This window comes from Folsomia candida, unplaced genomic scaffold (assembly GCF_002217175.1).
Source record: "Folsomia candida strain VU population unplaced genomic scaffold, ASM221717v1 Fcan01_Sc064, whole genome shotgun sequence".
Lineage (NCBI taxonomy): Eukaryota > Metazoa > Arthropoda > Collembola > Entomobryomorpha > Isotomidae > Folsomia > Folsomia candida.
The window spans coordinates 1-21,259 of NW_019091256.1; the positions used below are offsets into that span (position 1 = coordinate 1).

The window sequence follows — 21,259 nt, forward strand, 5'->3', positions numbered from 1 at the left end:
AGGGTCAGCATATATTTCATGTTACGTTTTTACCAGAATTTCTAGTATAGAAATACGAAACTTAACTAGTCAATGGTTGAAGGTCGTATGTTTTTCATTTTATCCCAGTCCACAAACTGAGCAAATTCCACTTTTAATTAGCCATTGTTGAAAAAAAAAATGTTTTAGGATGTGACGTCGCAGCAGGATATGGCTCTCACTGTGGATGTCAAATATTTATTTGGAAAATTTTACATTTGTGCGTATTATTACACGATGTTTTTTTTAAATTTAAACCCACCATTTTTTACATGGGAGTAAAAAAACTAAAATCATAATTCAAAAAGCAAGATAGCCCACTTTATATACTAAATAATTTTACATAGTGTAACTGTATTGTTTTGGAACTATATTTAGTATGGTCTTAAAAAGATATGTAAAATTTTACTAAAATTTTCTACAATTTTCCCCATTTCTTTCTCATCTTACAAATTAGAATAATAATTTCATAAAGTGGGCGGGATGGAGATTAGGACGACTAGAGACTATTGAAATACAAACTTGTAATTTAAAATGAGTAATGCATGCCAACTGGAAATCGAGTTGCGTTTCCACGCTTTACAAATTATTTAATAATACAAAATAGTGTAGATTTATCGTATCATTTATTCTTTCACAAATACGGCCATTTTTAACTCTGATACTGTCTCTTGTCCTTGCAGTCTGATGAACAATGATGACGTTCCATTATACGCTCTAAGTCCTTGGTCACCGTGCTCCAGTTTTTGGTCATTGATGAACCAAAGTTCCAGTACACTTAGCTTCTTGTTTTTACTAAGGAAACTTCTCCTGGAACTTCACTTTTTGATGTCATCAAGAGTATTCCGGTTAAGATATGGAAAAAGATATCCACTTCAACCTGCTCCATCCGATGTATGCGGGGAAATTAAATATTATCAGCATGGTTTCAAATACTCCGATTTTTGCGAGAAATAAGATTTTGGATTAGACATTGGAAGTAAAAGGCCACGTTTCCAACATATAGTTTCGATTTTCGTCAAAAATTCGGAGATCGAAAGCTAATACTCTCAAGGTACACCATAACTACGAAAATTTTATTAGAATTACCGATCGACCGGTGACTTCTCCTCGTAGATGTTAATTATCAAAACCTATTAGTATTTATTAAGTATTCAGATGTTCAACACTATTTGGGAACCTAGCATATATAAATATGATTAACCTCCTTCATTGATTTAGGACGGTAAAAGAAAACTTCTGGGAACTTGGGGTCGTACGTATTTCCAATTTCCTTCACATGGACTAGGCACTCTTTATGACCTTGAACATAAATATCCAAGGAAAAGTCTGGAAGCAAAGAGTTGATAAAAAATATCTTGTAGATATTTGCCTACTACAAGAGTGAAATGATGGCCTAAAATAGGAATGGGTAGGAATTGGGTACTTACCAGGTTTGCTAGTGTAGTCAATATCTGGTCCATCTCTAATTAAGGATTTAAATTTAAAAATTAATAAGAGAAGTCTAATCATTTTCGTAATACTTTATTCCAAATTTCATTTTGAATGTCGGTAAGGTAGGTCCGGCAGGTTAGTTGGTTTGTCCGCCATTACCCCATCCCCGGGTAGCACGATTGCAAAAACGGACAGGATCAGTATATATTTCATTTTTAGTTTCTACTTAATAGAGAAATACATAAATTAAGTGGTCAATGGTTGAATGGCGTATGTTTCAAGAACATTTTATCCAAGCCCAGAAACAGAACAAATTCCGCTTTTAATTAGCCATTGTTGTTTTAGGATGTGACGCGACAGGATATGGCTCTCACAAAGGGTTTCATATATTTAGTCCCATGTTAATATTCTTAATATGAAATACTTTAAATGCCTTGTTTTAAACATTGCGAAAATGGCCATTTATAGGTAGAATCAGCATCATGAAAGGAACTAGCTGATGACATGAAAATTCGAATGGTAGGATGGCCACCCACTTTAATTTTTGAAAATGTAAATTTGTTACAGATATGGAACCACAATAAAATTGTACTCAAAAATATTTAATGTTACAAAATTTTCCACAATTTTCCTAATTTTTTCCAAATGTTACAGTTTCTGATAATATTTTCCGAATAATTTCCATCCATTATGAATACCTCTCCACAAACGGGACCAACTTACTCCACATGTCCTGCTGGTACTCATCCACCCAATCGCCATGACCTCCGGGATACTTGCTAAATTCGCTGGGGACCCCCAAGCGGGCCAACTTGTCCTGAATAATGCCCATCTGACTATTCGGCACGAAGATGTCGGTATCTCCATAAAATCCGATCGTTGGTGGAGAATTCTCCGTGGCGTAGATGATAGGACTAGTTTCGTTCCACTTTTCGGGATTCTGCTGACAATTATACGGTCCGACAAGTGGTAAAAGTATGGGCCTGTAAATAATATTGTTGCAATAGGGAGGATCCACAAAATCGACGAGGCCGACATGATCGACAATAATTTTGATGTCTCTCGCCTCACGGTCCCACCAATACGCGTATAACATGGCCAGCTGAGCTCCGGCGGAATTACCGAACAGCGTGAAAGACAAGTTTGCCGTGAAGCTCGATTTCAGAAAGGCGATGGCTAGTTGGATATCTTCCAGTGGGTAAACGTCCATAAGGGGGGGTGTGGACGTGTCCACAGGCCGGACCGGAGGTCCGGCCGTACCGGGATTGGCAAAAATAGTACATGTAAACATAAAATAACTAATAAGATAACATAAATAAGATAACATAAAATAGATAAATAGGATATTTGAAATTGATTTGACTTTAGAATTTCGGAAATAAAATAAATACATGAATATTTTAGAAACAATTTGATCCTTTCATGAATTTCTTAAAGAGAAGCACACATGTTGTAAAACTCTACCCGAAAACTAATGGATACGGATTCTCCGATAAATATTTCCATACAAAAACTATGCAAAATCGTGACTGGTTATTATATTGCGCCACCACTAACAGTCTATTTTGTAGCCTGTGGGATTCATCGGCAAGTTCATTATCATGGAAAAACTACAGGAACGCCCAATCTGGATTCAATGGATTTAAGAATCAATATCTAAGAATAATGTCACATGAAGAAACTGCGGCTCATTTTCGTTCAGTGCTAAAGTGGAGGGAATATTCAACTCTTCTAGAAAAATCAAGACTATTAGATTCTTCTTTGCAAAAAGAAATGGATGCTGAGATATCGTTCTGGATCGACGTATTAACCTCAATTCTGGATGCCGTTTTATTTCTCGCGAAAAATAAATTACCATTCGTAGGATCTTCAAAAGATATCAATTCATCTAATTGTGGGAATTTTCTGGCGCTGATCAAGTACACAGCAAAATACAACCCAGTCTTAGCCCTTCATATTGCAAGGCTCAAAAAAGGATCAGTAAGTTATTTGTCTCCATATATTCAAAACGAATTCATCACTAACGCCGGAGAATCATTACGAAAATCAATTTACGAAGAGCAACGCAAATTCTATGCCATTATGTTCGACGCCACACCTGATGTCTCGAAAAAAGAACAAGTTTCCCAAATAATTCGTACAGTTCATTCAGATTCAAACGACACCATCATTGAAAAATCTTTTATTGATTTCATTCATTACGAAGGCAAGACCGGTCTAGAAATTTATGACATGATTTCTAAAAAATTGGAGGATGATGGACTAAATATTTTGGAATGTCGGGCTCAAGTTTACGATAACGCCAGCAGTATGTCAGGATTATACCAAGGAGTTCAGGCTCGAATTAAGGAAGTTAACCCTTTGGCAGAATATATCCCATGTATTCCTCACTCGCTGAATCTTGTTGGACAAAATTCTATGCAGAAGGTCTTGGTAGCAGTTCTTTTACTTGGCCAGGTACAAAATATATATTTGTTTTTCTCGACATCCACCAGTCGATGGAATTTATTGAAGAAGTACGTAACCCGGACCCCCAAAAACCAAAACGCAACTCGCTGGTCTTCCAAATCTGACGCAGTCCACGTTCTTTTGGATCAATTCTCGGGGAGTAATTTCGTGTCTCCAATTTATGATTGACTCGGATAATCTGAATATGCAGACCGTCGCAGGCGCCAATAGTCGTTACAACGACATCTGCAACCACCGTTTTGCTCTCGGCCTAGTAATTTGGGACAAAATCCTTTATCGAATAAATATTTGTAGCAAAGCTGTCCAGGCGGTTTCGTGCAACGTAGATTCGGCAACCAAACATCTTCAATCATTGCTTGACGGGCTAAAAGAATTCAAGACAGACGGATGGGCAACATGTGTGAAAATAGCCAGACAGAAATGTGAAGAAATGGAAATCGAATTAGAATCAGGATTTCAATACAGAACCACACGGAACACCATCCCTGCTAGATATCGCGATCACGACGCACATAATTTAGCTCCATTAACAAATGTCGAAAAATTCAAGGTCGAGTTTTTTTAAAAGATAATGGCGGCATTGGTGTAAGAATTTCAAAAACGATTCAGTGGGACAAGTATGCTCAAATTTCCAATTTCTCTGGGGAAAAACATTAAGTGAGACGAAAGAAGATGGTTTTGGAGAATATGTCCAGATCTCAAAAATACCCCCAAGATTTGTCACTTAACCGACTATTATGCGAAGTTTCATTTTTAAAATCTGAAGTTTCGACGTTTATACCTGGAGACAAACAACTTCAAAATTGTACTGCTTTGGACGTTCTGAAAATTCTGTCTGAGAATAATCTGAGGTCGCAGTTCGAGAATTGTCATACAGCCTTACGTATTTTCTTGATGTTTCCAGTTAGCGTGGCGTCGAACGAACGACCCTTCTCGAAATTGAAATTGATAAAAAATTACCTACGCTCAACAATGTCTCAGGATCGACTAAGCAATCTGTCAATTTTATCGATTGAAAGCGAACGAGCGGAAAAGTTATCCTTCAAGGAAATAATTAGCGAGTTTGCAAGAAATAAATGTAGGCGAATCAAATTGTCAACATCAGAAATGCAGGAAACGGGTGGCGATACATTCAATTAGTTGGATTTGGTGAAGGATAAATAACTTTTTTTATTGCTATTGAATTATTAGTTTTAGTAAAATTAATCCATTAAAAACTATGCTTTAAAAGTCTGGAAAAATTCTTATGAAACGTATAAAATTGTATTTAACTTTACATTTCACATCTTACTTGTAGTAAAAGAAATAATTCAGAACCTACTCACTTGATATTTGCATTTCTTGAAAAAAATGGTCAATAAATAAAAAATGTAAACATACCAACCAGCCGTACTTTTCTGGATTCCACAGGCCGGACAAAACCTAGAATACCCGCTGATATCTTCGAGTTGTTTGGGATAACCTGGGCTGGCGGCGGACCCTGCAAAAATTTAAAAATTAAAATTAAAATTAAGGATGAACTACCGATAAATAGCCCGACTAGCGGGATTAAATTGGAGGGATTAAATTAGCGGGATTTTAGATGGTTATCAATTCTACTCCATAAGTGGTCATTTTAAAATTTGCATTTAAAATCGTCTGTAAAATATATATCAATTTAGAAGGTATGGCGGTGAAAGAATATTTTTGTCGTATTAAATTCTTACCTAGTCGATAATTCATATTCGCTACGACAAAGTTGGGTAAAACCTCCCGCAAAATCGGGACTGACGCGAAATCCTCCTTATCACCGGCTCCCCAGGCTGCGCCGTGTAATAGTACGATGACCTTTTCCACCCTGGTCGATTCATTTTTGGGGAGATACAAATCCAGTATCTGCTCCGCATCCGGACCATAAGGCACATTTGGTAGGATACGAACTAAAATGTAAATTTAAAATATAGTATACCCTTAGTTTTAATATTTTTTTCAAAATTACCGCTCCTTTCGCAAATCACGGCAGAAACCGCGACGACCAACATTATTGCGGTAAACTTGTCCATAATTACTCTACCTTGACCGCAAATAATTGGCAACTGAATAAATTATGTTGAGACAATCCGTATTTATGGACAACAAATTCCCCCACTTGATAATTGGTTGGACCTAGTGGGCTGATTATTATCATGAAGCAAAAGCATGTCCCGTAGATCAAATCTTGTTCTATTTTAAGTGGAATTTTAATTATTGCCAAATACATACACGTGCACAATTACCTCGCTATAAATGGGACAAAACTAACTTAAATATGAAATTTTGACATTTCATCTTGTCGCAATAAAGTGACATGATATGAGTTCAAACTCATCAGGTGATTACTTGAGTTGAGACGTGAGTTAATATTGTGTCTCTATCACTTCACCTCATTTATACCAATAAACCTAATCAGATATAGGTGATCATCTGAATTCATCCACTTGTCCAAGAGACACTTCCGCGGTGCCTGAAAGTTTTTTGCATTTAGTTATCTCATTACGCGGACATGAATTCGACAGGTGTGCACGTTAATTAACACTTGAGTCACAGGTGTGTCTATGTTTCCAAGTTGATACAATGTGGAATCGATTGCATGTAAAAAAAAACTCAACTTATGCTTTTCCGATAACATTTCTGGCAGCCCCGTAGCGATGCCGGTTTTAAGTGGAGACCAGAATCCAGGCCGGACGGCCCGAAGGGCCGTACCGGACTGCGCTATGCACTAGATAAAATTTGAATTGCCTCTATTATACGAGTCGTATAATCGAAACTCATTTTTAAAATCAAGAATCGTTTTAATCAAGCTTCTGATTTTCATTTTTACCATCAATGAAAAGCCTGCATATTGGGTTGCCCCAGCAACCACCTTTTACCGCGAAGTAATCCACAGTAGGTTGGGAAATCAGATTCACATGTGATTAAACTGAAAGAAAAAATATTTATTTTATAACAAATTTTTACAATTCGAAATGGGGCGGCCATCGAATCCTAACCTCAAACCTATTGCCCACCGGAAGGAAGAAAGTGGATTTCAGAAGGCGAAGAAGAGAAAGGAGATCGCTCTAAAAAATCAGAAGATGGCTGCTAATGCATCAAAATATTTTAAAATTGACCCAGCGAAGGATAATGAGGTCGCACAAGGTATACAGATAACTATTTATTTCCGTGTTATACTTATAACCAATAAGCCAACTTTACTTCAGTAAACAATATATTTAACAATGACCAATATTTATTTTAGATAATCAGCCAGCTGTACGCGTGCAAGAAGATCAAATTAATAATTTGCACTTACTTCAAAATATCAATGTTGCAACATCGTCCTTGGATACAGGTAGGGAACATCCCGAAAGTGCAAAGTATTAAATTTGTACGATAACAAGTTTTTTTAATAATTCCAACCAGACTCTTTATCATGTGAACTGGAGAATTCAATTTCCATCGTTCAGGAGAAAAACGTGAATGACTTGGGACTTGAAATAAATTCGCAAATTTGTCCGAACTACATGCTATGTTAAACGTGCCAAAAAAATCAGCAAGTATCGAGCAAGGTAATTTACGATTAGAAAGGGACATTAAATATTTATTCTATAACTTATGTTTAACACGATTTCTTATTTATGTACAGCTGAGAATAATACAGAATGTGAGGTGAAAATTATATTCTCAGATCCCAGCACGTCCCAATTCCACTTACACCTTTGCAGAAGTCGAAAATACTTGCACAAGGTCCAGTTCAACTTCAAAGAAAAGAATATCAAAGGCGGAATAATCACGCATTTAATCCGAATCAATTCAAATTTGGGGAGATAACAAGAAACTGCAGCACTTCTAACAGTTTATTTTGTTTTAACTGTTGCTTATTCGGATCACTCCATTCATCAGTCTCCAACTCACCGTGGGGAAATTATGGGCCAGGAAATGTTGGATTTTGTGATTTCGTTCATCAAAGTCGTGGAATCAAAACACATGAAGAGAGTCAGAATCATTTCCAGTCAACAATAAAATGGTGCAAATTTTTAAAAGATTTCAAGGATGGAAAACTTATTGACCAAACCCTGCAGGACAAGCTACATCAGGAAATCGGTTTTTGGAGAAAAGTGCTGCTTAGTATGATTGAGGTCATTGTTTTTCTGGCGAAGAACAACTTGCCATTTAAAGGATCGTCTTCGAATATTAAGGACCAAGATTGCGGTTTATTTCTCTCGCTGATTGAATTATTAAGCAAACATAACCCCACTTTGGCAATTCACATCAATCGTCTCCAGCATGGGAAAGTGCATTACATGTCACCGCAAATTCAGAACGAATTTATTACTATTGCTGGATCGGCTGTCCGTGATTCTATCCTGCAAAATATTTAAAATAGTAAATACTTCTCTCTACTACTTGATTCCACTCCCGACGTGGCACACCATGAACAGATTAGTTGTATTATTCGAACAGTTTCTTTATCAGAGGTTGGTTCCGAAGTGGTGGAAAACTTTCTTGGATTTATCCGATTTGACGGTAAAACTGGTGAAGAAATCACCGAAATGATTATTACCCAGCTCAAGCAGGATAGAATTGACATCAAGAAATGCCGTGGTCAGGGATATGAAAATGGTAGTAACATGTCAGGAATTTACAAAGGTGTTCAAGCAAGAATTAAACTTATCAACCCGATGGCAACCTACATTCCATGTGCAGCACATTCCCTTAACCTTGTTGGCAAGAATGCCGCTTCGAAATCTGCATCCGCGAAATTAATTCTTGGACAAGTTCAAAATTTATACGTATTCTTCTCATCTTCAACCATTCGCTGGTCGGCTATGAAGAAATTTTGTAAGTTAACATTGAAATCTCAAAGCAACACTCGGTGGTCAAGCAAGGCCTTAGCAATGAGATGCATTTATGAGGAATTTGATGGAATATGTGAAGCTTTGTTGGAGTTAGCTCATTCCGATCAAGTGAATGCTCAAACGGTTGCCGAAGCTATAGCTCACTTCAAACAAATTTTTAACTTTAAATTTCTCCTGGGAATTACAATTTGGAGCAAAATTCTTTCAAGCATTAATGTAGCAAATGAAGCTTTACAGGAGAAGGCATGTACCATCGAAAGAGCAGCTCACCATTTGCAGGGATTGCTTAATTGGTTGCAGGAATTTCAAACTTGTGGATACAACAAGTCGCTTGAAGTAGCAAAGTCTAAAGCGTTGCAGCTTGGCGTCGACGAAAAATCGGGATTTGAATATAGAGCAACCAGAAATATTCGACCGATACGTTTCCGGATAGAAGCTGAGACTTGCGACCAGTCCCCGCTGTCTAATGAAGATAAATTTAACCATGATTTTTTTTGACAAGTTGGTGGCGGAACTAATTGAAGAGTACAAAAATCGGTTTGAAAATATTCAAAAGGCAGTGACCGATTTCGGATTTTTGTGGGGTGCTCAATAATGCCAACTCAACGCTGATTCTAAAGTGAAATCGGTAAAAGATTTAGTAAATAAATACGAGCAGGACTTTGACGGCGTGCAGTTTGCAAATGAAATGGAACATTTTAGAAGCGCTATCGAACCATTCTTAGAGCACGGAAAATCTTTGGAGAAAACTAATGCATTGGATATTCTTAACATCTTATTCTGCAATGGACTCCAGTATCAATTTGCTAATACTTGTTCTGCTTTGACTTTATTCTTGACTCTGCCTTTTACTGTTGCTTCCAATGAGAGAGCATTCTCGAAGCTAAAAATTATCAAAAACTATCTACGATCATCTATGGCTCAAGATAGATTATCGAATCTTTGTATTTTAGCTATTGAACATAAGTACACAGAAAATATGTCATATGATGCAATTGTAGACGAGTTCGCAATTTCGAAATGTCGTAAAGTATGTATTTAACTTTCAGTTGTCTGGTCATCTCCGGTTATAAAATAAATTTAACATAAGCGTTACTCATTTTGTAGCAGATATTATTTAAACATGGAAAAGAAAATTACAAATTATCCTTATTTCAATTTACTCAACCTAAATGCACTAATTCATTAATTCCATTAATTTTTACATACAATTGTTTGGTAGGCATCATATATTTAAAAAATTAAATCTATCTAGTATATACATACTATAGGAGCCGTACCTTAGGTAAAATCCAGGCCGGACTTTGGCTCGCTACGGGGCTGATTTCTGGGCTGAGTGCTTAAAAAACTAACCTAATTAACCTACATTTCGTCGCATATTTAAAATAAAAATATCTCGTCCCGCTCTTGTCCGGCTGGAAGAGATCCCAATATTGCAGCCACATTACCACGCTGCACAGCAATACTCATTCTCTGAAGGAGGAAAGATGTTGCCCTCTTCTCCTCCGTGATCTCGGTGATTCTTGATCCGATTTCCTTGATAAGGGACAGGCCCTCCTTGCCCCATACTCCCGTCGTCTCAATGGCTACGGGGACAAAGAGGAACCTGTCCTGTAGTAGTTCATATTTCTAGGAATAAGTTAAAACTTTGGAGAGAAAACCTTACAAAAGTAACTCGCCTCAAATTGAACCTGGATGTGAGATTCATGCTAAATTGAAAATTAGTAATAAATACAAGATGGTAAAATATATAATTGCATCATTGAATAGTGTTCATTATTTTCCAAAATATTAGTAAAATTGCCTCCAATTTTAATGCCCAAAAGCAGATGACGATGAGAAAGAAGTAAATAAAAAAGTGACCAAATTTTATAACAATTTGCATTAGCCGTGCTTTTTTACATATGCAATTTATTACTTTGGCTACTTAGACTGGGTGCATTCTTGCTCGACCCCCAAAAAAATTGCCTAATAATGCAAATGTAATAATTTATTATACATATTAAAGCAAAAACTTGTAACGTCTTGCATCAGCCGTTTTCCACGTATTCTTATCGACGTTTTTTAATCAAACTTCAACTTCAAATTCCCCGGCGACAAAAAAGGATCGAAAATAGTTTACAGCAAACGGTTCCCCAAGACCATACTTTCTTGCAAATGCGCGATAATCAAAATTTATCCGTGCCAAATTAGGTCCACTGGGATGTCTCAGTAAATGCGATTTTTCCACCGGAGGGTTGCTCATATACGAGGAACACGAATCGATGGATGCCCATTTCTGAAATTAATTGAAATAATTTTATTCTCAACAAATTCGAAAATTCTACTTAAATTTTATTCACCTTCCGTCAGCCGTGGTCCGAAATACTCTGCCAAAACTGTTCCACTCCGCCAAGAATTGTCCTTCCCACCCTTAATATTTCCCACCATCCAGTGATTTACGGGGCTAGTTGTAGGATTTTCCGGCGTTGGTCCGTCCAAATCTAAATTAACTCATTATCAGTGATTATCCCTCCATCAAAGTAAAGAATAAATAATACCTAGCATCATCAACACGTAGAATTGCCCTGGCTTATCTTCTCTCCAACGGAGGGAGGTCGGAGTATTGTTGAGTTGCAGTGGAGTTATCGTGTTTCCAAAATTAATCGGGATCCCGCCATAGTACTCACCGCTTAACTTGGAGGGGGGAAGTCGGTCTGGAATGTATTACAATACGACAGGTTTTATTAAAAAGAATTATCACATTGGCAGAGCTGATACCTACCAATCACTTCAGGGATATGGGCCAATAATGGGTCCTCGTATTCCATTTCGCATCTCACCCCAAGAATTAGTATGGCTAGTAGACCCCATTGAAAGGCTCGCTTAAGGAGAAATAAATTATATTTTTTATCGGGATTAATAAATTCAAAGAAAATTTTGAAAACGTACTGGAAACTTTTCCATGTTGCATAGGAGTTGAGTTGTAAATTTAATCAGATTAGCTGGATAAGGTTGAAATAATGTTGCGACGACTATTTATCTCGTTCCACAACATAAATTTCACTGAATTTGGCCAACTACCAATTCGTGAACTCCACATCCCTCAACTATTTTACTTACCAAGTAGAGTGACGTCAATGGATGAAAGTGGATAACAAGTTATTATACGTTTCACTGAACAAGCTATGCCTCACTCTCCTAACGTTCATCAATCCTGAAAGTGATGAATTAATTATCCAGTCTAATAATATAGAATTTCTGTATAATTACTATATATTCAATAACTGCATAAATATTCTTTGGTAATCAAAAATTCTGCATCCACACCAGTAATAATTTCTCCACTTGCAATATTTTCATTCATTTTTCTAGTCCCTGCTCAATATTTCAGAAGGAAAAAGATTTTTTGAAATGGCCGCTCCCTCCAAACCGCATTCGATTACTAAAGGTTTTAGTAATTATTCGAGGATCACGTATTTATAATTAAAATTTAATATTTTTACTAATAAAACACCAATACTTTTAGCCCCGAGCTATCAAGAAGTGCCGCTCATAGTGATTCCTCGCCAAATAGTGCCACTTCCGGCCGAATTCTCCTCCATCCCGATGAAATTAACGTGCAACGTGTGCCACACAGAGATCTGGACAGCCACGGAGGAAAAATGCAACCTAATGCTGCTGCTAAATGCTGCTGCATTTTGCAAGTGCTAATAAATTCTAAGTTAAATTTTAATTATTTTCGACTCTAAACTAAGTACCGCATGCAGGTGGGGCGTTTGTGCGTTGTGCTGTTGTCAAGACGTGGAGCACAAGTGTCCGAACTGCAACGCTTTTCTGGGCAAGTACAGTGCGTCCGGGTAATAGAAAAATTTAAGGACGTTGCAAATTCTGCCATTTCTTGAAGTTATTTCCAACTATAATGGATAAAATTTAAGGGACTCAATAAATATGTCAGTCTTTAATTGATCACTTTTAGAAAGAATCATCCAATTTTAATTACTACAACTGTTTTCGTTTTATACACGTCATCACAATTTAATGCACACATACTTTCCCATAAAGATCTGACAGAAAACGTTTTTGCACGTTGACCATATTAACCATTATATAAAATTCTTTTACAAAAAAGGACTCTTAGGTTCGGCATCGTGGTAAAAAGTGGAAAACAAGTTTATCTTGGATAACAACTTTACCTTAATATTTATTATAATTTGCGATTCCTGCACTATTTACTGAACCGCGGGCCATTTTTTAGCCGAACTGCTTTTATGCGGACAATCGATTATATAAATCTTCAACGGTTGGATCGGAAGAAACTTTGCCCAGATTGTTTTAGGATTCGAAACTAGTATTGAAGTACTAAAAAAATTATTACCGTAACTCGATTTCATTGCCTTTACAATTATTTATTGCAATTATTATTAAGCTTGCAGATAAGTTGTTAAGCTATCATCATACAATATATGTACTTAATTTAAACGTATGAAAGGATTGGCCCGCGGTTCAGCAAATAGTGCAGGAATCGCAAATTATAATAAATATTAAGGTAAAGTTGTTATCCAAGATAAACTTGTTTTCCACTTTTTACCGCGATGCCGAACCTAAGAGTCCTTTTTTGTAAAAGAATTTTATTTTACAGTTTTTATTCGGATCTAATTTATTTTATATCACACTCTAATCGCATAAAGTATTCATTTACAGTTTACGGATTAATTTAATCCTAATGTCTACAATTTATTTAATCCTATAGTAATCATGATAGTATTTTGATTAGGGATATTTATCGCTAATCGTAATCCACTATCCCACGGTTGCTCGAATTAATCCTTAATTTTAATCCAGAATCCCAATATTAATCTACGATCCCCAGGTATTGTTTCGTAACAGGAATTTTTTAAGTTGTCAAATATGTACCCGAATTTGGGTAAAAAATATATTGGTTAGTGTAGGTATTTAATCAAATTTAATATTTAGTGTATGAAATTGGAAAAAATTCCACATTCCAAAATAAGGAGAACGGCAGAGCGAAAAAATAAATTTTCCCTCTTTCTAAACTTCTCTGTACAGCTTTGCATAGCCCGAACAAAGTGTGACTTCCGATGATATTACATTCAGTTCTCTATTAAATTGTCCGATTACTCTTTGCATTAAAAAGCATCAATTTGTTGCAATGGGTCATTCCTGTAGAAAAATTTACAAATTATACATACATCGTATTATTTCATGACAAGTCATTACGGGCGTCAATACCGAATTTCGGCATTCTATGATAAACTCTGAAAATCATTGGGGGTTACTCCATAGGGTACCTCTGGGTGAAAATTTTAACCCAGAGGTAATATTTTCGCTGAAAATATTTCCAATTTAATTTCATATTCTATTATTAAAAACCACCAGAGATTTAGCTTCCAAATTTACAGTTTCTAGGAGCATATTTTAAACGCGGTATGGGTCACCCCAGTGGGGTGACCCCACCCGGTCCCATCAGTTGAAAAATTTTCAATTTTAACCTTCATTTCCGAATTCCTACCTCCACTAGGACCGTCATACCGAGTTTCAGCCTGTTACGACATTTCGAATATTTTGCTCCAAAAGCCAAAAAACTAAGGGTCTCTCCTTTGCTTTTAAATTTGCACACCACTGATATGACCCCACCGGTCCAAATCTTTTTGATCAAACCTATCTTCGAAGTCGGTCGTCGCATTGCCCAGAAACATGTTTCTGCAAAATTTCATCCAAATCAGTCAATCCGTTCAAAACTTATTGTGACACAGACGACGGATGGACAGACAGACAACATGGGTGCAAAAGCACTTAGTTCGGCTAAAACACATAAAATTAACTAGATTTTTTAGTTTGCAAATTTTTCATATTTGCGATGATTAAAAAAATTCGTAAGGAAGTATATCCACCAAATTATTCACACTGGACTACGTATGTGGTGAATTTAATTTTTTTAGACTACCTGATCGACATATACATGTACGCATGAATATTGTCGCCAGGTGTGCTGCAAGGTCGTAGAGTCAAAGGTCGGCAAATAATTGCTTCTCCTCCAAATGCCTCCTCCCTCTCTGGCTACATGAAAATCCCCGTGAAATTGTAAATATATTCATGTTTTGGGCCAGAATCTGGTGGCTCGAAATTTTCTGTTTAATATCTGGTGACCAGATATTAAATATGCAAAATTATTTTGCAAAAAGTCGCCAAATAATTTTTTGACCACCCCCACAATATAAGGGGGTGTGGTGGTAACTTTGACAAAAATTCGTTCATTTTTGATGATGTGAAAGTTAAAAAAAGTTGCAAAAATATAAACCCAAGGAGATTCGAACTCTAGCCTTCCTGCCCAGCAGGCGGAGCGTCTGCCACTATGTCACTCATACAATTGCTTTTAGATGGCCCGGTCATTTGGCTGTAGTTACTATTAGTAATTACATCTGGAACTGGGCGCTATACTCAATGGCTGTCTCATGTCACCCAGGCTTTCATGTTATTAGTAATAACCTCGACTTGGCGCACACCCCCTGAATAACGCCACGTATCGTGTGACCTGGGCACACCCCCTGGATGACGCCACGTGTCGCGTGACCTGGGCACACCCCCTGGATGACGCCACGTGTCGTGTGACCTGGGCACACCCCCTGAATATCGCCACGTGTCGCGTGACCTGGGCACACCCCCTGGATGACGCCACCCTTCGTGTGACCTGGGCACACCCCCTGGATGACGCCACATGTCGTGTGACCTGGGCACACCCCCTGGATGACGCCACGTGTCGTGTGACCTGGGCACACCCCCTGGATGACGCCACGTGTCGTGTGACCTGGGCACACCCCCTGAATATCGCCACGTGTCGCGTGACCTGGGCACACCCCCTGAATACCGCCACGTGTCGTGTGACCTGGGCACACCCCCTGAATAACACCACGTGTCGTGTGACCTGGGCACACCCCCTGAATACCGCCACGTGTCGTGTGACCTGGGCACACCCCCTGAATAACACCACGTGTCGTGTGACTACGACACGCCTATTATACTTTACCATAACGTTACCATGACGTCTGGACCATTAACCTTTTACGTTTGCGTAACGTTCTTGAGTGATGCGTAACGTTCGCTTGAGTGATGCGTAACGTTTACATAACGATTTCCGAACGTTATGTGTACGAATCATTAGCCTTGTATCCGATTATTGTAGCCATTATTTTGACTTGACATTACTATATTGTAGCCATTCACTTAATGGAATCGATTTTAAATTCTAAGTGACCTCGACACACATATTGAGTTTCACCACAAAACGTGTGACTAAAACGCACACCGCAATTGTGCCCGCTAGCGGGCACTTAAAACAGACTAGTATCACAGGAAAGGAGGGGAGAATCTATTGGTAGGTGAATCGCCTCCAAGTGCACCTTCAAATGACGCGCCAGGCCAAATTTCCTCTTGCAAATTGTGCATTGATGATTCTTCTGGTTTTCATGAAAAGTCTGGATGTGGTGGTTCAGGCCAGTTTTGGTGAAGAAAATCTGAGGACAGATATTGCACTTAAACACTGGGCGCAAGGATTTCTCCATGTGAACAAACTAGAAATTATATAAACAAGTTAGATTAGATTGAATATTTTTTAGTGTAAATTTACACACGATTAAAACCCACGCTTTTCATTTTTGCACAAAAATAAGAAAAATAAAATCAAGGTTAACTTTACCTCGTGATTTTTCAAGTGATCTTTTTTTGCCAATCTCTTCCCACAACTGGAACACTGGTAGGACTTTTCTTTGGTGTGCGTGGCAATGTGGGTGTGAAGGTTTTCTTTTCGTTTGAATTCTTTCCCGCATAAAATGCAGGGAAATCTGTAGGGATTCTCGACATGTTCGACTTTGATATGTTCCTCGATCGATTGCTGATTAAGGAAAGTGCTACCACATCCATCAAATGGGCAGGGGAAGCGCTGTCGTGCCGTGGAACTGTGCTTGCGGGCAGTGTGAAGTCGCAAAACGGTGGAAGTGGTAAATGTTTTTTGACAAATTTTGCAAACTGGTCGGACTCTATTTTTGTGATATATGGCGATGTGTGTCTTCCTGCTTCTAAAATTTTTTAAAGATTTTGTGCAAATCTATAAATTGTATTTTGTCAAAAATTAATATGTTGGAGGAGATATATTATAATTGGTATTGATATATTTTGCGTTAATTGACTTACCGGACACTTAACTGGAGCATTAGTATCATGCATAGTGAGGTGGGTGGCAAGGATATCTTTACTTTTGAAAGATTTGGAACAGTGTTTACACTTGACGCGTAGATTTTGTCCTGTCTCCATTGTATATTGAAAACTTAAAGTTTAAAATTATACTGATTAATATCAAATAGTTTTCCAAACCTTCGGGAACTATGGATTAGTTAGAATTTATAATTTTTGATTGGAAGGATTTTATGTAAACGAAATAACGGTCAACATGTGATGGTTAGTTTAGTGAGAATAGAGAGAGTTATGGGGACTCATTTTCCATTATGTAACCCGAAACATATCCTAGCAAGGTTGAAGAAAAGGCCTTTTTCATCAACCACTGTGTGCTACACATCGTTAGTTGGATTGTACATACCAGTAGTCAAACGAGAGCATATTTATAATGTGAATGAATCGCATATCCAAAGTGTTAGGGGTATATACGTATGCATACTCAAACGTATTAAGTACTTGCACGGTATGGAAGAAACCCTTCCAACTTCATCGTTAAAACGCAATCTTAACTAGAGGAACAGGATTGGGACAGCAATAAATTATTTATCTTATTGAGGATATTATATGATTTACATGTTAAAACATCTTTTACCTAAGTTCATTCCGTCAATACTAAAATTGGTTTGAAAGATAGCCATAATATATGTAAGATATATATATATATTTAATCTATGCAGTTTTAAAAAATAAAAATTATGAATGTTAATATTCAATGTTAATTACTGCTAGAAAGGATGAGATGGCATCGGCCCCGCTGTGTGCACGAAAGTGATGTCATTCGTTTACTTAAATGCCACATTTGCAAACTATAAAATTTATAATAATTACAGAAAATAAAGAGTATAATGTAGCACACAACTTTGTAATATTTATTTATTACCAACGAAAACCACAAATTGTACCTAAGACATTCGCTAATTCTTGAAAATATTTGTGCCTAGAAGACTACATATATATACTTCATTAATATTTTATAAACCCCAAATGTGTTGTGCCTTGCTGGAAGAATACATTATAAAATTTAACAAAGTGTGTATATTGTGGAAAGTATAATTGTGACCCTAGACCGATTAATATTCTTAACTTTAACACATGACCGAAATATACGAAGCATTCTATAAATTTTTAAGGTTAACCGATTTATGTAATGATAATAAAACAATGAAAAATTAATTTATAAAACAATTTTCCAAAAATTTAGCCAAACCTATGCGGCAATAAAAGTATCAGAACGAATTTGCAAAGTACCAATTTTTCTGATTAAAAGGTGAATCTGAATTTAATTAAAATACAGTGTGCATTAGCTAATTGGAATCGATACTTAAATTAAATCAAAATATTTAGTAGTAATCTTGAATTTATAGTTTTTTAACCTCTTACATCAAAAAAGATTTGTTCGCCTCAAGAGTATGTATTGAAGAAACATGTAGTTTCAGACTATGAAATCCAAGAAACTTTCACCCGCAGAAATAACATTCATATCTCTTCCCACCAATACCGTGACTTTTCATATGCTGGGCTAAATATGTTCTGGTGTAGCCAGCCCCCGATCTTGCCCAAATCTTTACCCGGGCAAGAAATTATGGCGCCCCATGCCGCTCGCGCCTTCCGCGCTCGCATGGCATTCTGGTATACATATATATTCCTTTAAAAATGTCTTGCGATATATATGAAACAAATAATTATATATTTTGTTCCGTTAAAAAATAAAAACAAAAACGGATAGTGGTTAAAAAGGGATATTCTTCTTCATGTAACAAAGTATGGTGTTTGATTAACTTCTCTTTTTTCGTACGTAAGTATCTACTAAATATCTGTAGTATCTCAAATACTACAAACATTATAACGTGATTTACAAAATAGATATGTCACACTTAGCTAAATAAAAAACAATTTAGAAATTGTAACAATGTTTTACAATTGCACGTCGCGGGATTTCATTTTATAAAATATTTCTATCGTATCTCTGAATTCAATTTTACGAGTTAACGCCCACTAGAGATAGTCGCAAAACCTCTCAGTGTTCCTAACTAATATTTAATCAATGCCTTGATTAGCTTAAGTTTTGAAAAACTATGTTCATCGCTTGACACTGTACATAATTGGAGAAGTTAAAAATACTTTAATATTAAACAACTTCGGAGAAGCCTTTTCCAGGTGCATGTAAATTAACAGTTTCAAGATGTCTATTGGAGTATTTTGATACATTACTCGAACTGAATGCTTAATAGACAAGTTTTCTTGATAAAGTTGATACCCAGCAATGCCGGAATGCTCCCTGTCAGATAAAAGATTGAAGATTGTTTCAGTGAATTAAATTAAGGATAATAGAAAATTCTAAAATTCATCAAATTATTCCTTATAATCTGGGGCGGCGATCACTACGAGACACTTCTCAAAGTGAAGGGCTTTCCGGATAGCCAACATGACTGATAGCCATATAAATAATGCCAAGTATTCCCTCGTACTTTACTCAGCCTTAGTTAAGTTTAAGTTAAGGGCAACCCGTCACTTACACTTAAGTCGTATAAACAATGAATTCTCCACTTAAACTTGACAAAGTGATACTTAAGTGGGCATCACGACTTAAGTCACACTTACTCCTGAAAATTCCACACATTTCATAAAATTTTTGAGTTTAAAAATGTCGGATTCCGAGAGTACGGTCGAATCAGAAAGTATTTACAATAGGTACTTCTTTCAGAGATGACACCTTTGACGGGTCTCGTTAAAAAATATCAAGACAGTCGAAGAATTATAATTTATTTTTTCATGGATAAAAATTGCTGATCAATTAAAACAAATCTATAGTGTGCAGTGTCAGCCCGAGTCAGGGTTTGTATTTTGTCGACCAGTTCGATAATTTTGCAGCAGATTACTGTTGAACGTTACGTCCTTCATGAGTACATGACACAATTTGGTGAGAATGTATTAAATTTCGTCTTTCTACCACAACCTTTCATAATCGGTGTCACAATTATGATTATTAAAAAAATACATCGCTGTAGCTGTAAGTCGTTAACAATCTCCATACCAGATTTCAGCTGAGTTGGGGGATTTTGTAAAAACAGTACGGGTGATCCTAAACGATACATCTTGGTGGAAATATTTTCAATTTCACATCATTTTCTTTAATTAGAAGCCATTAGACAGCTCCAATCAACTTTCAAGCTTCGAAGATAATTTTTGAAAATCGGTGGGGGTCACCCCATCGGGTAAAAATACTTTTTCCATTCATATTGATTTCTGTACCAGATTTCAGTTTCGAGCACTTTGGTGCACAATGCTCACCTACATTTATGACCCCCACCGGTCAATCATTCGGCCGATTTGGCTCATCTTCTAACTTGACCCGTATTTTCATCCCATAAACATATCGTGACAATTTCAACCCGATCGGATTAATTTAAAGAGAGTTGTCGATAAACCGACAAGTTGAAATATTCCAGGAGAAATAATCCACGGAATTTTACCGGTCTCGTAATCGTACCAAAGGGATCTTATCAATCCTATTTCGTCGTTCGATTCGTCTCTCGAACATTAGAAATTGTTCAAAGCTCATTTTGGCACTACTTTGACATTTTTTGCATATAAAATTTCGTTAAGTGGGGGTTAAGGGTACCCCCTAGCCACCCTCAGAATTTGGAAGAAAACATAAGTTTTAAGTGTGAGGTCGCACTTGACCTTAGCATTATTTATACCGAACTGAAAATTAAAGTGTAAGTTAAGTGAAAGTTGAGTAAAATTTTAAGTTAAGTGTGAGAATTCATTATTTATACGAAAAGGTCAAAGTTGAGTGCTCACTCACACTTTACTAACCCTTAACTGGTATTGTTTATACGGCTATGAGACATTCAAATCTTTCCAACTTTGCGACTAAATTTGAAGCTTTGTAACTTTCGTTGTCAAAATCAATATTTTCTGAAATTTCGATCACGGCATCTAGAACTTTAGCAATTTAACGAGAGGGTGACGACAGAAAATATCCCACCTATACCTTAAGCTACTTGAAAATTTATGCAATTTCTGAACCATTCCTACATAAAAACTCTGACTGATTTTGCAGCCTCACCAACCACGAGACTCTTATTGTGTGAGACGCATTGACTGTAAATTTCTCTCGGATTCAGATCCCAACCAGTGTATTCGATGCCGGGTTTTTGTGAGGGCTGGGTTTTTGGGTTTTTGTGGGTTTTTGGTCGCAAAAAAAGGGAAAAACCCACGTGAGTTTTTGTGTACTAACCTATAGT

The 21,259-nt window shown here is 36.9% G+C and overlaps 4 protein-coding genes across 6 annotated transcripts; 2 read left to right on the plus strand and 2 right to left on the minus strand.

Annotated features, from left to right (window-relative positions):
* The first annotated feature begins 6,905 nt into the window (after positions 1–6,905).
* On the plus strand, positions 6,906–9,275 carry LOC110862648. Its single transcript, XM_022111862.1, has 3 exons — positions 6,906–7,077; positions 7,178–7,270; positions 8,383–9,275. Exons 1-3 carry the CDS (start codon positions 6,906–6,908, stop codon positions 9,273–9,275), a joined length of 1,158 nt encoding a protein of 385 aa, XP_021967554.1.
* An 806-nt stretch (positions 9,276–10,081) lies between these two features.
* LOC110862649 (protein D3) lies at positions 10,082–12,286 on the minus strand. Its single transcript, XM_022111863.2, has 5 exons — positions 11,709–12,286; positions 11,542–11,641; positions 11,318–11,473; positions 11,120–11,260; positions 10,082–11,055 (listed from the first exon to the last, which is right to left on the minus strand). Exons 1-5 carry the CDS (start codon positions 11,721–11,723, stop codon positions 10,967–10,969), a joined length of 501 nt encoding a protein of 166 aa, XP_021967555.2. The 5' UTR covers positions 11,724–12,286; the 3' UTR covers positions 10,082–10,966.
* LOC110862665 (lipopolysaccharide-induced tumor necrosis factor-alpha factor homolog) lies at positions 11,949–12,728 on the plus strand. 2 transcript variants are annotated; one of them, XR_004833470.1, is made up of 3 exons: positions 11,949–12,061; positions 12,132–12,207; positions 12,286–12,728. XR_004833470.1 is itself a non-coding variant. In XM_035845733.1 (3 exons), exons 1-3 carry the CDS (start codon positions 12,171–12,173, stop codon positions 12,618–12,620), a joined length of 309 nt encoding a protein of 102 aa, XP_035701626.1. In that variant the 5' UTR covers positions 12,141–12,170; the 3' UTR covers positions 12,621–12,728. The 2 variants fall into 2 exon arrangements, 1 of the variants encoding a protein (XP_035701626.1); XM_035845733.1 differs by lacking the exon at positions 11,949–12,061 and having other exon boundaries at positions 12,141–12,207; positions 12,286–12,463; positions 12,527–12,728.
* Positions 12,729–15,652: 2,924 nt separating this feature from the next.
* LOC110862667 (zinc finger imprinted 3-like) lies at positions 15,653–17,399 on the minus strand. Of its 2 annotated transcripts, none has more exons than XM_035845757.1 (3): positions 16,968–17,399; positions 16,474–16,881; positions 15,653–16,348 (listed from the first exon to the last, which is right to left on the minus strand). In XM_035845757.1, exons 1-3 carry the CDS (start codon positions 17,085–17,087, stop codon positions 16,109–16,111), a joined length of 768 nt encoding a protein of 255 aa, XP_035701650.1. In that variant the 5' UTR covers positions 17,088–17,399; the 3' UTR covers positions 15,653–16,108. The 2 variants fall into 2 exon arrangements, with proteins under 2 accessions (XP_035701650.1, XP_035701651.1); XM_035845758.1 differs by having other exon boundaries at positions 16,474–16,852; positions 16,968–17,395.
* Positions 17,400–21,259: the final 3,860 nt, after the last annotated feature.

Bases quoted from the DNA above. Each gene is read 5' to 3' on its own strand.
- LOC110862665 (XM_035845733.1), top strand. From the start codon at position 12,171: ATGGCCGCTCCCTCCAAACCGCATTCGATTACTAAAG. The intron at 12,208-12,285 runs GTTTTAGTAATT...CAATACTTTTAG, and splicing joins ACCGCATTCGATTACTAAAG to CCCCGAGCTATCAAGAAGTG. The intron at 12,464-12,526 runs GTGCTAATAAAT...TACCGCATGCAG, and splicing joins AATGCTGCTGCATTTTGCAA to GTGGGGCGTTTGTGCGTTGT.
- LOC110862649 (XM_022111863.2), bottom strand. The intron at 11,474-11,541 runs GTAGGTATCAGC...AATACATTCCAG, and splicing joins CCATATCCCTGAAGTGATTG to ACCGACTTCCCCCCTCCAAG. The intron at 11,261-11,317 runs GTATTATTTATT...GAGTTAATTTAG, and splicing joins CTACGTGTTGATGATGCTAG to ATTTGGACGGACCAACGCCG.
- LOC110862648 (XM_022111862.1), top strand. From the start codon at position 6,906: ATGGGGCGGCCATCGAATCCTAACCTCAAACCTATTGCCCACCGGAAG. The intron at 7,078-7,177 runs GTATACAGATAA...TATTTATTTTAG, and splicing joins GGATAATGAGGTCGCACAAG to ATAATCAGCCAGCTGTACGC. The intron at 7,271-8,382 runs GTAGGGAACATC...TTATTCGAACAG, and splicing joins AACATCGTCCTTGGATACAG to TTTCTTTATCAGAGGTTGGT.
- LOC110862667 (XM_035845757.1), bottom strand. From the start codon at position 17,087: ATGGAGACAGGACAAAATCTACGCGTCAAGTGTAAACACTGTTCCAAA. The intron at 16,882-16,967 runs GTAAGTCAATTA...TACAATTTATAG, and splicing joins ATGCTCCAGTTAAGTGTCCG to ATTTGCACAAAATCTTTAAA. The intron at 16,349-16,473 runs GTAAAGTTAACC...TATAATTTCTAG, and splicing joins ATCACTTGAAAAATCACGAG to TTTGTTCACATGGAGAAATC.